The 11621-nt window shown below is 44.1% G+C and overlaps 1 protein-coding gene across 3 annotated transcripts; it reads left to right on the forward strand.

Moving 5' to 3' along the window:
* Positions 1 to 281: 281 nt before the first annotated feature.
* On the forward strand, positions 282 to 5829 carry LOC114441490 (natterin-3-like). Of its 3 annotated transcripts, none has more exons than XM_028414446.1 (6): positions 282 to 354; positions 471 to 546; positions 1213 to 1333; positions 3742 to 3817; positions 4070 to 4142; positions 4274 to 5829. In XM_028414446.1, the coding sequence occupies exons 1-6, from the start codon at positions 313 to 315 to the stop codon at positions 5440 to 5442; spliced, it is 1557 nt and encodes a 518-aa protein (XP_028270247.1). In that variant the 5' UTR covers positions 282 to 312; the 3' UTR covers positions 5443 to 5829. The 3 variants fall into 3 exon arrangements, with proteins under 3 accessions (XP_028270247.1, XP_028270248.1, XP_028270249.1); XM_028414447.1 differs by having other exon boundaries at positions 334 to 375; XM_028414448.1 differs by lacking the exons at positions 282 to 354; positions 471 to 546; positions 1213 to 1333; positions 4070 to 4142 and adding an exon at positions 3177 to 3382 and having other exon boundaries at positions 4274 to 5825.
* Positions 5830 to 11621: the final 5792 nt, after the last annotated feature.

The following is an 11621-nucleotide window of genomic DNA, read 5'->3' on the forward strand; positions in this document are numbered from 1 at the left end:
TACTTTTGGAGACGTTTGATAAAGTTTATGAACATGACGTGAGAGAGAGAGAGAGAGAGAGAGAGAGAGATAACTTCAGATCACTTGACATGTTTCAGGCAGTTCATTATAGGCTACAGCATTAAAATCAAACATGCACGGTGTCTCTGCAACTTACAATGAGTATTATCCAATATGAGCTGTTTTGATGGGGCTCTGTGGAGACACCTCTCTCTCTCTCTCTGCAGGCACACTGAAGAATAATGTACACACACACACTTCTTATTGATTCTGCTCCTGGTCCAGTGTTCGTTGACCAAAGTATAAAGGTTCATGTTTGTCGTCTGTCAGACACACAGACTTGTAACCATGATGGTGAGTGATTTTCACTGTGCAGTAAGTATTCTGTATTTTTGTGAAATTTAACACAAAGTTTCAGAGCACCGATTCCTCTGTGTGTGTGTGTGTGTGTGTGTGTGTGTGTGTTTCAGCTGTCTGTGCTGCTGCTGCTGCTTCTGTCCTCAGTCAGTCTGCAGGACACTGACGAGGACTCACAGCACACTAATGGTAAGAAACACCTGACACTAGTGTTCACGTGTAATTATGATCACAGGATTTTATGTTGTATGAAATGTGTCAATTAATCTGATCGATCTTTAAACAAACTGTTGTGAATGTTGGACCAAGTTTAAGTTGGGTCTGTATCACATCAACATGGAGGAGGTCTTTATGATCTATACTGCAGTATAGTTGGCGTGTCGTTCATCTTTATATACATGTGTATTAGTATATATACTAATGACTATTTCAATAGTCGACTGATCATCGACTACCCTAATGACTAATGGCCTACTTTGGACCGCTAATTTATCAACGCTTCACCTGCCTCCATGCTCCACGCTTCAATGTCTAAAGCTGAAAATCTTGGGCCACAATCCGAGGGTGTATCTGAGTGTGTGTGTGTCCACCCATTCCCACATCAAGTGCCAATCATCCTGCTACCAATAGAACCAGAGAATCATTCTCCACTGCAAATATGTAACACTTTGTTTGATAAAGTTTATGAACATGATAATGTGGTGATAATGCTCACTGCAGGTCAGCCTAAAGTGTTAAAAAGTTATTAGACTCTTTTTTAAATCCACTTTACATTAGAGGACACACATGCACACTTCAAACCAACCCACAGAAATAACTCTTCATCATTTGAATGACTTTGTTGTGTTTGAACAGTCTCCTCGAGGAACGCTGTCCTGGAGGACGTCCCAGCCAACAGATCAGGGTTGACACATCGGCGACTTCCTGTTCAGTTAAGACAGAAGAGACAGACGAGTGGCTCCAATTCTGATTCCAGGTATGACCTCGGCACCCTGAAATGGGAGTTCTGGCAAGACTATTTTCGTTTTTTACCCATTGACTTTGTTACAATTTACAACAAGTACGCCAACCGCTATGACTACGTCTGCAAAAACGGATGTCATTCAGGATTCTACAACCCCCTTCAAGGATCTTACTGCCAGTCCCCCAGGGGAGACGATGTCAATATATATGACAAATTTGAAGTCCTGACAAATGAATACAGCTTTGAGATGCTGGAGTGGAAGGACGCGTCCTCTGGTTCGGTTCCTGAAAATTCGGTCAGAACATGTCCTGAATCTGAAATCTATGTTGGGAAAAACAAGTACGGTCTGGGGAAGGTGGATCCCAGGACACGTGCCTTTCATCTTTACTGGGACAGAAGTGAATACAAATACAGCAGCTACCAGGTTCTGACCATCAACAGAGGAGTGAAGAACAACCAGGTCTCTGATGTCCACTACAACACCGATGAAGCTGTAATCACTAAGCAGCCTCCAGAGACCATGCAGATCTCTGTAGTCCAAAATGCAGGATGTAATCCGGTGGTACAGACGGTGACTATGACTAAGGAGTTTCAGCAGGAGAGCAGGTGGGACATCAGCGCCAGCATCTCACTCGGTGTCAGAAACACCCTCAGTGCAGGAATCCCTGGCCTTGTGTCTGGAGAGATAAAAATCAGCCCAGCTCTGTCATTCACATTCTCAGGAGGACACACTTTCATAGAAAAGAACTCACACTCTGTCAGTGTGGAGCTCACCGCCCCACCAAACCACATCTGCAGAGTCAAAATGTTGGGTTACAAATACACCGTAGACATCCCTTTCACCGCACGCCTCCAACGCACCTACAGTAATGAAGATATCAGAGTGACGAGCATCTCTGGGACGTATAAGGGTGTCCAAACAGGGGAAGTGTGGACTGATGTTGAGAGGTGTCAGCCGATACCAAACGCTGAGTCTTGCTCCTAAAAGGCCGCATGATGGAAGTCTAAGAAGTAAATCTGCTCATAATTACCATAAGTTTTAAAAAATGTATTAGAAAACGATACAGATCACATAATCAGCCGTCCTCACAATATTTTCGTCAATATTTCAGTCCTTCAAAATGGAACACAGGGCTCTAGATTAACTTTTTTTTCTTATGTGCACTGGCACAAAAGTTAAAGTTCTCTCATCATCTGCAGCTGACGGCCTCGCAGGGCTGTAGCCAAAGTTTTAAAAATACTGAGGTCCAAAAATTGATCTTCAGGAAATATGAACGGGCTTAATAATCACATATCATCCTAAAGTGAATTTGGACCTTGTTTAATCAACACAGTTAAATAAAAAATATTTTAAATGTACTGATAGTACTCATTCAAATTATGGGTAAACTAGTCTGTCAGAAATCCATAATGAAGATTCAAAGTTCATACAGCACTCTTCATTTCCCTGTTTGCTTTCTCTCTGTATTTTCAGGCTGTCTGACTCATCTATCTGCCAATGGGAATTAAAAAATGATTTAACCCTTATGCACTGTTCGGGACATTTTTGTCCTCTGAGAGTAATTTTTCTGATTATTTTGGCCATAACTTTGTCTACATGTGAGCAAATTGAATCATTTTTGCTGAATAAGCTTCATTTTTACATAAATTTTGTTAATATGATTTTAAAATTTTTCATAGGTCAACAGTACACTGTGGGCAAATTTTACCCCCTTTCGTGTTGTTCGGGACAAAAACGTCCTCTAACTTTAATGGTTTTAAAAATATATCAGATAAATATTTTTTTCATATTTTTTTTTGCATAAACCTTTTAATTAACTTCAGTTCTGATCAAAAGTAGTAAAAAACATTTCCCCTTGTCCTGTACAGGGTCACAGCTTTGATGAAATTATTTGAAAAGCTCACATTTGAAAAAAACGTGACCATGTTCAAACGTAACATAAATGTACACACACACTTCTTATTGATTCTGCTCTTGGTCCAGCGTTTGTCGATCAAAGTATAAAAGTTTAAAGGTTCATGTTTGTCGTCTGTCAGACACACAGACTTGTAACCATGATGGTGAGTGATTTTCACTGTGCAGTAAGTATTCTGTATTTTTGTGAAATTTAACATGTTTCAGAGCACTGATTCCTCTGTGTGTGTGTGTGTGTGTGTGTGTGTCTGTGTGTGTGTGTGTGTGTCTGTGTGTGTGTGTGTGTGTCTGTGTGTGTGTGTGTGTGTGTGTCTGTGTGTGTGTGTGTCTGTGTGTGTGTGTGTCTGTGTGTGTGTGTGTGTGTCTGTGTGTGTGTCTGTGTGTGTGTGTGTGTGTGTGTGTGTGTGTGTGTGTCTGTGTGTGTGTGTGTCTGTGTGTGTGTGTGTGTGTGTGTGTGTGTGTGTGTGTGTGTGTGTGTGTCTGTGTGTGTGTGTGTGTGTTTCAGCTGTCTGTGCTGCTGCTGCTGCTTCTGTCCTCAGTCAGTCTGCAGGACACTGACGAGGACTCACAGCACACTGAAGGTAAGAAACACCTGACACTAGTGTTCACGTGTAATTATGATCACATGATTTTATGTTGTATGAAATGTGTCACACAGGTGATACAAAATGTGTCAATTAATCTGATCGATCTTTAAACAAACTGTTGTGAATGTTGGACCAAGTTTAAGTTGGGTCTGTATCACATCAACATGGAGGAGGCAGTCTTTATGATCTATGCTGCAACCAGCCACATTAAGAGGGAGTTACCATGTTGTTCATCTTTATATACAGTCTATGGTACCATGTGGCTACGGGTCTACTAGGGAGCGTCCTACTGATAACGTGATGATAATGCTCACTGCAGGTCAGCCTAAAGTGTTAAAAGTTATTAAAAAACTTTTTTGAATCCACTTCACATTAGAGGACACACACACACACTTCAAACCAAACCACAGAAATAACTCCTCATCATCTGAATGACTTGTATTTAAACAGTCTCCTCGATGAACGCTGTCCTGGAGGACGTCCCAGCCAACAGATCAGGGTTGACAGATCAGCGTCTTCCTGCTCGGTTAAGACAGAAGAGGCAGATGAGCGGCGGTTATGACTGGTATGACTGGTATGACAACGGCAACCTGAAATGGGAGTCCTGGAGCGATCCTCTCCCTGCCGGGGCTGTTACAATTTACAACAAGTACGCCAGACGCTATGACTACGTCTGCAAAAACGGATGTCATTCAGGATTCTACAACCCCAGTCAGGGATCTTACTGCCAGTCCCCCATTGGAGACGATGACTCCTGTTTTGGTATATTTAAAGTCCTGGTGAATGAAAACGACTTTGAGATCCTGGAGTGGAAGGATGGGTCATCTGGTTCAGTGCCCAAAAATTCGGTCAGAACATGTCCTGAATCTGAAATCTATGTTGGGAAAAACAAGTATGGTCTGGGGAAGATGGATCCCAGGACAGATGACATGACATATATAGGGTATTATCATTTTTTTTATGATGCATTCTGGTACAAGAGCTTCCAGCCCCAGGTCTTCCATCTTTACTGCAACAGACATGAATACAAGTTCAGCAGCTACCAGGTTCTGACCATCAACAGAGAAGTGAAGAACCACCAGGTCTCTGATGTCCACTACAACACTGATGAAGCTGTAATCACTAAGCAGCCTCCAGAGACCATGCGCATCTCTGTAGTCAGAAATGCAGGATGTAATAAAGTGGTAAAAACGGTGACTCTGGAAAAAGAGATCCAGCAGGAGAGAAGGTGGGACATCAGCTTCAGCATCTCACGCGGTGTCACAACCACCCTCAGTGCAGGGGTCCCTGGCCTTGTGTCTGGAGGTCTTGAAATCAGTTCAGCTCTGTCATTCACATCATCATCATCATTCTCAGGAGGACACACTGTAACAGAAAGAACCTCACACTCTGTCAGTGTGGAGCTCACCGCCCCACCAAACCACATCTGCAGAGTCAAAATGTTGGGTTACAAGTACACCGTAGACATCCCTTTCACCGCACGCCTCCAACGCACCTACACTAGTGGAGATATCAGAGCGACGAACATCTCTGGGACGTATAAGGGTGTCCAAACAGGGGAAGTGTGGGCTGATGTTGGGAGGTGTCAGCCGATACCAAACGCTGAGTCTTGCCCCTAAAAGGCCGCATGATGGAAGTCTAAGAAGTAAATCTGCTCATAATTACCACAAGCTTTAAAAATGTATTAGAAAACAATACAGATCACATAATCAGCCGTCCTCACAGGAGGTCAATATTTCAGTCCTTTAAAATGGAACATGTCTATGGCTGCACCTCCATGTGATGATGGTGGGAGCTTGTGTCACTATGGTAACCACAAAAAACAAGCAGTTTTCACAATCCAAACTGTGAGTGAAAACAAAGCAGCTCGTGGTGTCAGGGGGCTCAAACACATTTATATAACCACATGTCACATCTGTGGGATGTATTATTTCCTGTTTAACCTGCTGAAAACAAAAATTGTCTTGATGAATAAACAGATGAATAAATATTATGAATTTCATGGAGCAAATGCAGTAAGATGACTGATTTACAACAGAACGGTTTATAATGTGTAGGGCTGCAACGACTAGTTGACTAATAGTCGGCAGCAAAATTTGTCAACAACTAATTTAGTAGTTGACGGGTCGTTAGTGACGTCATCACATGGCATGCAAGTTAGGGTTGGGCGGTATCCAAATTTTGATACCGTCAAACACCCTCCACATTTTAAAGCAGTTTCACAACCTTTTTTGAGCCACGGCGCATATTTTATAGAGATGCACCGAATTTTTGGCCACCGAAACAGGATGTTGTGATGACGCAATCAGCACGGGTTGTCTGGAAGCTCCAGCATGTCTGAGGTGCCTTTTCTTGCTCCATTTGAGATCATTTGATCCGCTCCTCTTATCCATCTACAGCTGATGTTATTCCTTTAAATGCGGCACTAAAGCGTCTTCTAAGCAAAGAGGTGGAGACGGACAGCGGAGTGAAATGTTAAAAAGTACACTCGCAGTCCGTCAGCACGCGTTTCCCTGAGATCTAATCTAATCTAATTACAGAATCTGTCAAACAACAGTTGCACAGTTCACACAACAACATGTGGCTCACAGAAGTCGTTCGGGAACTGCTCGGCTCTGTATTGAGGGGCGCAGAGTTTCACAATTTTTTTTCGGTGAAGAAGACAGAGCTGTATGCAGCCCCTTCGCCATGGTTACAGTGTGTTGAAAGGGGAGGGGCTCAGTCTGTGGAAGGGGCTTCTTGTGCCACCTGGATTAGCTTCCCTCCATGCAGTTTTCCCTGGACATAGGTTCCTCTTACACACGAAAACATCACTACAGTCAAATTATGTCAAATACCGCGATATCCCGCATTAAAATGTAGATTCCGTTTTATTCGGCCAATTCCGCAATTCCGTCCACGATTCTGCGAACGCGGAAATCATAGGGCCATAACAGTCATAGCCATAAATGCAATGTTACGAATGATTTGCATAATAAGTTTTTTTCCCTGTGTTTCGGTTTTCGGCCTTGGATTCCTCATTTTCGGTTTTCGGTTTCGGCCAAGAATTTTCATTTCGGTGCATCCCTAATATTTTCAGTCAGGCTGTCAGTTCTGTCTACGGTCTCTGGGTAGACACTTCTCTGTGCTCTGTATGACACAGTGGAGCTCCACCTTAACTGCATGTGTACACACACACTCACACACACTGACTGCACTGAGTTAAGGTGGCGCTCGCGCTGCCAGACCGACACAATAACCGTCACTATACGTTACTCGCACAGACGAACTAAGACTTTTACTGTAAATAAATAATAATTATCGGATCAAGTAAGTGAAATTGGAGAATTTTCCACGGCACACATGGTGATCTCTCACGGCGCACCGGTTGAAAAACGCTGGGTTAAAGGGCCAAACAAGTGGTGGAACTCATCACAGCCACAGAGTCAGCCATCAAGAACAACAACCTAACAGACACGGAGGCTGAACAACAGATGAAGGTCACAGCCACACTCTCCACTTCCACAGCAACGCCATCCTACTGCAGCAAGATGGCACTAGAACACATTCAACCAAAGAGCATCAGAATGGAACACTTAAACATTGTTGTTCCTTTGCTGCCCCCTGCTGCATCTCTGCTGTACTACAGTACTGAGAATGGTGAAGATAGATAAAAAATAAAATAATTTCATTTCCAGATGCATTTAAACTACATCATCATCTGAGAAGTTCTCTGTAATAACATGCCCAAGATACTTGGTTTATAAAAATCTGGAAATGTATTACTCTTATCCTCTTTGCTCCTACAAATCATGACCACACTTTTAGATGGATTGTACTTAATGTCATGCTCCAGACCACACAGTATTTGCTGTAAGCCAGCAGTACTTGGGCTAAAAACTACTAAGTATAAAATTACCAGCCACACAACCAGTGTTGCAAGCTCTTAACTTGGTTCAAAGTTCATCCAAATACAAATTAAAGACAACTGGGGACAGAACCCCATTATTGACTTTAAATGGAGTCGAAACACAGCCCCCCCCATTTTACCTGCACCGTTTTCTGAGCATACCAATAGGTTAAAATACCAACAATATATCCGGGGACACCTTTTTGTGTCAATTTCGTAGATCAATCTGTAGACTTTATAATATTTGAGATCCTGTCAAGCAGGTTTGCTTCAATAACTTTTGACACTGGCCAGCGCTATGGGTCCACAATCATCAGAACTGCCAACCTTCAGTTTTATCTTAATGACAGGTAGAAGGACAGGCAACACAGAGCCAGGTAGAAAACCATGTACAAGAAATGCTGTAAAACACACAAAGCAGTGGTGCCAGCCTCACACCTGCATACTTTACATGCTCTGCTGAGACTCCATCCGACCCAGCGGCTTTATATTGTTAGACAATTTGTAAATAGCTTGAAAGACTTCATGAGGCAGGATTTCATCTATATGGTCAATATGATTAACACAATTAAATAATCTACTGTAGCTGCCACAGATCTGGAATATTAGCAGTACCAGATACGCCATCAGCCACACAAGGCAACGATGTTCACCTTATTTTTCTTTGTTGGTTTATAAAAGAGCTTTGTTGATCCAATCAAGACATTAACTACACTCAACAAAAATATAAACGCAACACTTTTGTTTTTGCTCCCATGTTTCATGAGATGGACTTGAAGATCTAAACTTCATTCCAGATACACAATATTACCATTCCTCTCAAACATTGTTCACAAATCTGTCTAAATGTGTGATAGTGAGCACTTCTGCTTTGCTGAGATAATCCATCCCACCTCACAGGTGTGCCACATCAAGATGCTGATCTGAATCATGATTAGTGCACAGGTGTACCTCAAACTGCCCACAATAAAAGGCCACCCTGAAATGTGGATTTTGTTTCTGCTTTATTGGCGGTCTGGGGACTCAGAACCAGTCAGTATCTGGTGTGACCACCATTTGCCTCATGCAGTGCAACACATCTTCTTCGCATAGAGTTTATCAGATTGTCTATTGTGGCCTGTGGAATGTTGGTCCACTCCTCTTCAATGGCTGTGCGAAGTTGCTGGATATTAGTGGGAACTGGTGCACGCTGTCGTATACGCCGGTCAAGCACATCCCAAACATGTTCAATGGGTGACATGTCCGGTGAGTATGCTGGCCATGCAAGAACTGGGACATTTTCAGCTTCCAAGAATTGTGTACAGATCCTTGCAACATGGGGCCGTGCATTATCTTGCTGAAACATGAGGTGATGTTCATGGATGTATGGCACAACAATGGGCCTCAGGACCTCATCACGGTATCTCTGTGCATTCAAAATGCCATCAATAAAATGCACCTGTGTTCTTCGTCCATAACAGATGCCTGCCCATACCATGACCCCACCACCACCATGGGCCACTCGATCCACAACACTGACATCAGCAAAGCGCTCACCCACACGACGCCACACACGCTGTCTGCCATCTGCCCTGAACAATGTAAACCGAGATTCATCCGTGAAGAGAACACCTCTCCAACGTGCTAGACGCCATCGAATGTGAGCATTTGCCCACTCAAGTCTGTTACGGCGACGATCTGGAGTCAGGTTAAGACCCCGATGAGGACGACGAGCATGCAGTTGAGCTTCCCTGAGACGGTTTCTGACAGTTTGTGCAGAAATTGTTTGGTTATGCAAACCAATTGTTTCAGCAGCTGTCTGAGTGGCTGGTCTCAGACGATCTCGGAGGTGAACCTGCTGGATGTGGAGGTCCTGGGCTGGTGTGGTTACTCGTGGTCTGCGGTTGTGAGGCCGGTTGGATGTACTGCCATATTCTCTGAAACGCCTTTGGAGACGGCTTATGGTGGAGAAATGAACATTCAATGCACGAGCAACAGATCTGGTTGACATTCCTGCTGTCAGCATGCCAATTGCACGCTCACTCAATGCTTGTGGCATCTGTGGCATTTTGCTGTGAGACAAAACTGCACATTTCAGGGTGGCCTTTTATTGTGGGCAGTTTGAGGTACACCTGTGCACTAATCATGATGTCAGATCAGCATCTTGATGTGGCACACCTGTGAGGTGGGATGGATTATCTCAGCAAAGCAGAAGTGCTCACTATCACACATTTAGACAGATTTGTGAACAATGTTTGAGAGGAATGGTAATATTGTGTATCTGGAATGAAGTTTAGATCTTCAAGTCCATCTCATGAAACATGGGAGCAAAAACAAAAGTGTTGCGTTTATATTTTTGTTGAGTGTATATCCTATATCATTATTAGGGAGCAGACAGCATTGATGTGCTCAGGCAGGTGGATGTTCCTTAGCAAACCTGTGCACATAGAGTAGGGTTACTCACCCAGGAGTCCAAAGCCAGGAGCAAAACGGGAACGCGGGGAAGGTCTCAAGACCCACAGGCTTGAAGAGTCCGAGCCGTGAGCCTTCCAAGTCTCTGAAGATCTGAATCCATTACAGAGCCTCTCCCGGACCTTCAGGTCTAACTTCCCGCAGATCTCCGTGCTCCTCCTCCCTCTGCCCGCGTCACGCCCCTCAGCCAATCACATTAAAGAGAAGCTCCACGTACCTGTCCCCTGACCAATAGAAAGTAGAGTACACAACCAGCATTAGCCCTATAGCTGTCCAGCTGTCAACATACACCTCAATCAAAACCATGCTGCATTCACGAGCACTAGTAAATCACAGCACTTTCATTGATTTCAGTTAACTCCAGTTAATTCAGCATAGATGAAGTAAAAATATCAGAAATCAGAAATTACGTTATTTATCCCCGAGGGGAAATTCTTGTTTGTTACAGACGATAATTGAAATATGAAATAGAAATATATAATAAATATCACCCGTTCAGCAACAGTGTGGAGTGGGTGAGAGGGACAGTCCAGTATAGTCTTTATTTTGGACCATGTCCTCCTCTGACACACCTTTGTCAAAGAGTCCAGGTCCTCTCCCACAACATGGCCGCCTTCCTGATGATTCTGTTGAGTCTGTTTCTGTCCCTCACCCTCAGACTGCTGCCCCAGCAGACAACAGCACACATGATGGCTCCACAGACTCAGAGAACATCCTCATCATCATCCTGCAGATGTTGAAGGACCTCAGCTGCCTCAGAGAGTAGAGGTGACTCTGGCCCTTCCTGTAAACAGTGTCCATGTTCTTACTCCAGTCCAGTTTGTGGTCCAAGTACATTCCCAGGTGTTTGTACTCCTCCACCACCTCCACTCTGACCCCTTTGATGCTGGTAGGGGTCACTGGAGCCTTTGTCCTCCTCAGATCCACCACTAGTTCCTCTGTCTCTGTCCCATTGAGCAGTAGGTGGTTGCTCTCGCTCCAGGTGACAAAGTTATCCACCACGGACCTGTACTCCCTCTCATCACCACCAGAGATACATCCAACCACTGCAGAGTCATCAGAGAATGTCTGGAGGTGGCAGGTCTCTGTGCAGTAGTTGAAGTCTGTGGTGTAGCTCTGTAGGCTACATACTGTGGTCTGCCAGTCAGATAGTCCCCCATCCAGGACACCAGTGGGGCATCCACCTGCATCGCTGTCAGTTCTCAGCCAGCGGGGCCGGCCTGATGGTGTCAAAAGCACTTGAAAAATCAATCAACATGATCCTCACAGTGCTTATCCAGGTGGGTGTAGACTCTGTCCAGCAGGAAGATGACAGCATCCTCCACTCCTAGGCGGGACTGGTAGGCGAACTGGAGGGCCATGGGCCGGAGCTGTTCCAGGATGAGTCTTTCCAGAGTCTTCATAATGTGTGACGTCAGAGCCACGGGCCCATTTATAGTCAGGATTTTTCAGTTTTTG

This window comes from Parambassis ranga, chromosome 9 (genome assembly GCF_900634625.1).
Source record: "Parambassis ranga chromosome 9, fParRan2.1, whole genome shotgun sequence".
NCBI classification, from domain to species: Eukaryota; Metazoa; Chordata; class Actinopteri; family Ambassidae; genus Parambassis; species Parambassis ranga.

Coding starts and splice junctions, on each gene's coding strand:
- LOC114441490 (XM_028414446.1), top strand. CDS start 313: ATGTTTGTCGTCTGTCAGACACACAGACTTGTAACCATGATG. Junction 355..470: donor ACAGACTTGTAACCATGATG/GTGAGTGATTTT, acceptor TGTGTGTTTCAG/CTGTCTGTGCTGCTGCTGCT. Junction 547..1,212: donor GGACTCACAGCACACTAATG/GTAAGAAACACC, acceptor GTGTTTGAACAG/TCTCCTCGAGGAACGCTGTC.